Source organism: Salvelinus sp. IW2-2015, unplaced genomic scaffold, assembly GCF_002910315.2.
Source record: "Salvelinus sp. IW2-2015 unplaced genomic scaffold, ASM291031v2 Un_scaffold14317, whole genome shotgun sequence".
Lineage (NCBI taxonomy): Eukaryota > Metazoa > Chordata > Actinopteri > Salmoniformes > Salmonidae > Salvelinus > Salvelinus sp. IW2-2015.
This window is the reverse complement of record NW_019955572.1, coordinates 1-1,365: the sequence shown is the minus strand read 5'-3', so window position 1 is coordinate 1,365 and position 1,365 is coordinate 1. Positions and strand designations below refer to the sequence as shown.

The 1,365-nt window shown below is 46.4% G+C and overlaps 1 protein-coding gene across 1 annotated transcript; it reads left to right on the top strand.

Moving 5' to 3' along the window:
* Positions 1-6: 6 nt before the first annotated feature.
* Positions 7-1,297, top strand: LOC112080268 (glutamate receptor ionotropic, NMDA 2B-like; the record flags this gene model as incomplete). The annotated part of the gene is made up of 2 exons (XM_070442507.1): positions 7-291; positions 1,126-1,297. Coding segments are annotated over exons 1-2 (408 nt in total), but the record flags the coding sequence as incomplete, so codon positions are not given.
* Between the last annotated feature and the right edge of the window lie 68 nt (positions 1,298-1,365).

The following is a 1,365-nucleotide window of genomic DNA, read 5'->3' as shown; positions in this document are numbered from 1 at the left end:
AAACATCAATCTGAATCCAAACCAGAATTCCAATGTGAACACAGAAGCCAGCCTTATGGAGTGTGTTTGCTTACTGTCTCAGGTGGGGAAGTGGGAGAAYGGCTCCCTGTCCATGAAGTACCACGTCTGGCCTCGCTTTGAGATCTACTCAGGGGCAGAGAGCCGGGAGGACGACCACCTTTCCATCGTTACGCTGGAGGAGGCTCCGTTCGTCATCGTGGAGGACGTTGACCCCCTCAGTGGCACGTGTATGAGGAACACTGTGCCCTGCAGGAGACAGCTCCAAACAATGTGAGGGGAAAACTCTCCACAACACTGTCTAATGTCACGTACAATGTCTATTACACAATGTATATCCTTAATACTAATGTAATGTGTATAATACCACAGATATTCTCACAATTCCACAACAATGTATTCAACTATAATGCAAAGTATTGATGTCAAAGCAGTGTCCAAGTCTATAATTTTAAGCTGTATAATAATTCTAGTTATGCCCCTTATAGTGTTCCACAGTATCCACCATAAAAGCCTTTAGACCCTCAAACTCCATTCTTACAGTACATTATGAGTATCTGCCATCTGCCTCCAGTATCTCTACATCTGTACTGAGTTGTATTAAGCCTCTAACTGTCTGGGTACGTCCTGTCCTGTGTCTCAATATGTTCCTCTCTCCACCCTGTCTCACTCTGCCGTGGCAACATGGCCATGATGGTATCCAAATCCAGGCTAGCGGGGTAGGAAGAGCTCTGTTAAAGTCTCTAGAAAGCCGAACGCTTYAAGCATGCTGATAATGTTCCCCTCCGTCTAATCTCTGTCTMAACATACGTTGTTCAGCATGGAAAAAATATCTTTGCCTGCCGCCTCGAGATGTATGAATGCCCKGTGTTAATAAGGCCTATTGTTCTCCCTCTCACCTTTTACATATTTTTTTACGTTTGCTCWGTCTGTCTATTCCTGTTGCACTTTCCCCTACTATATCTCSCCCTCTTCTGTTCCATTGTTTTCTCTCTTCCTTTCCTCCATTTTATGCTACCCTAATTCTCTGCATGCTTTTCTCCTTTCTCTGCCGCTCTCCTCCTCCCTCGCTCTTTCCCTCTCTCTCTTTCTATGTCTCTCTCTTAGAAATAAAACCGTGGACTCTGGGATCTATATCAAGCGCTGCTGTAAGGGTTTCTGCATCGACATCCTGAAGAAGATCGCCAAGCACGTCAAGTTCACCTACGACCTCTACCTGGTGACCAATGGGAAACACGGCAAGAAGATCAACGGCACCTGGAACGGCATGGTGGGAGAGGTGGGCCTCCGGAGCGGCAGCTAGTCTGTCTGTGTATGATGGTGTCATGGGGGTTAGCTACCTGTGTC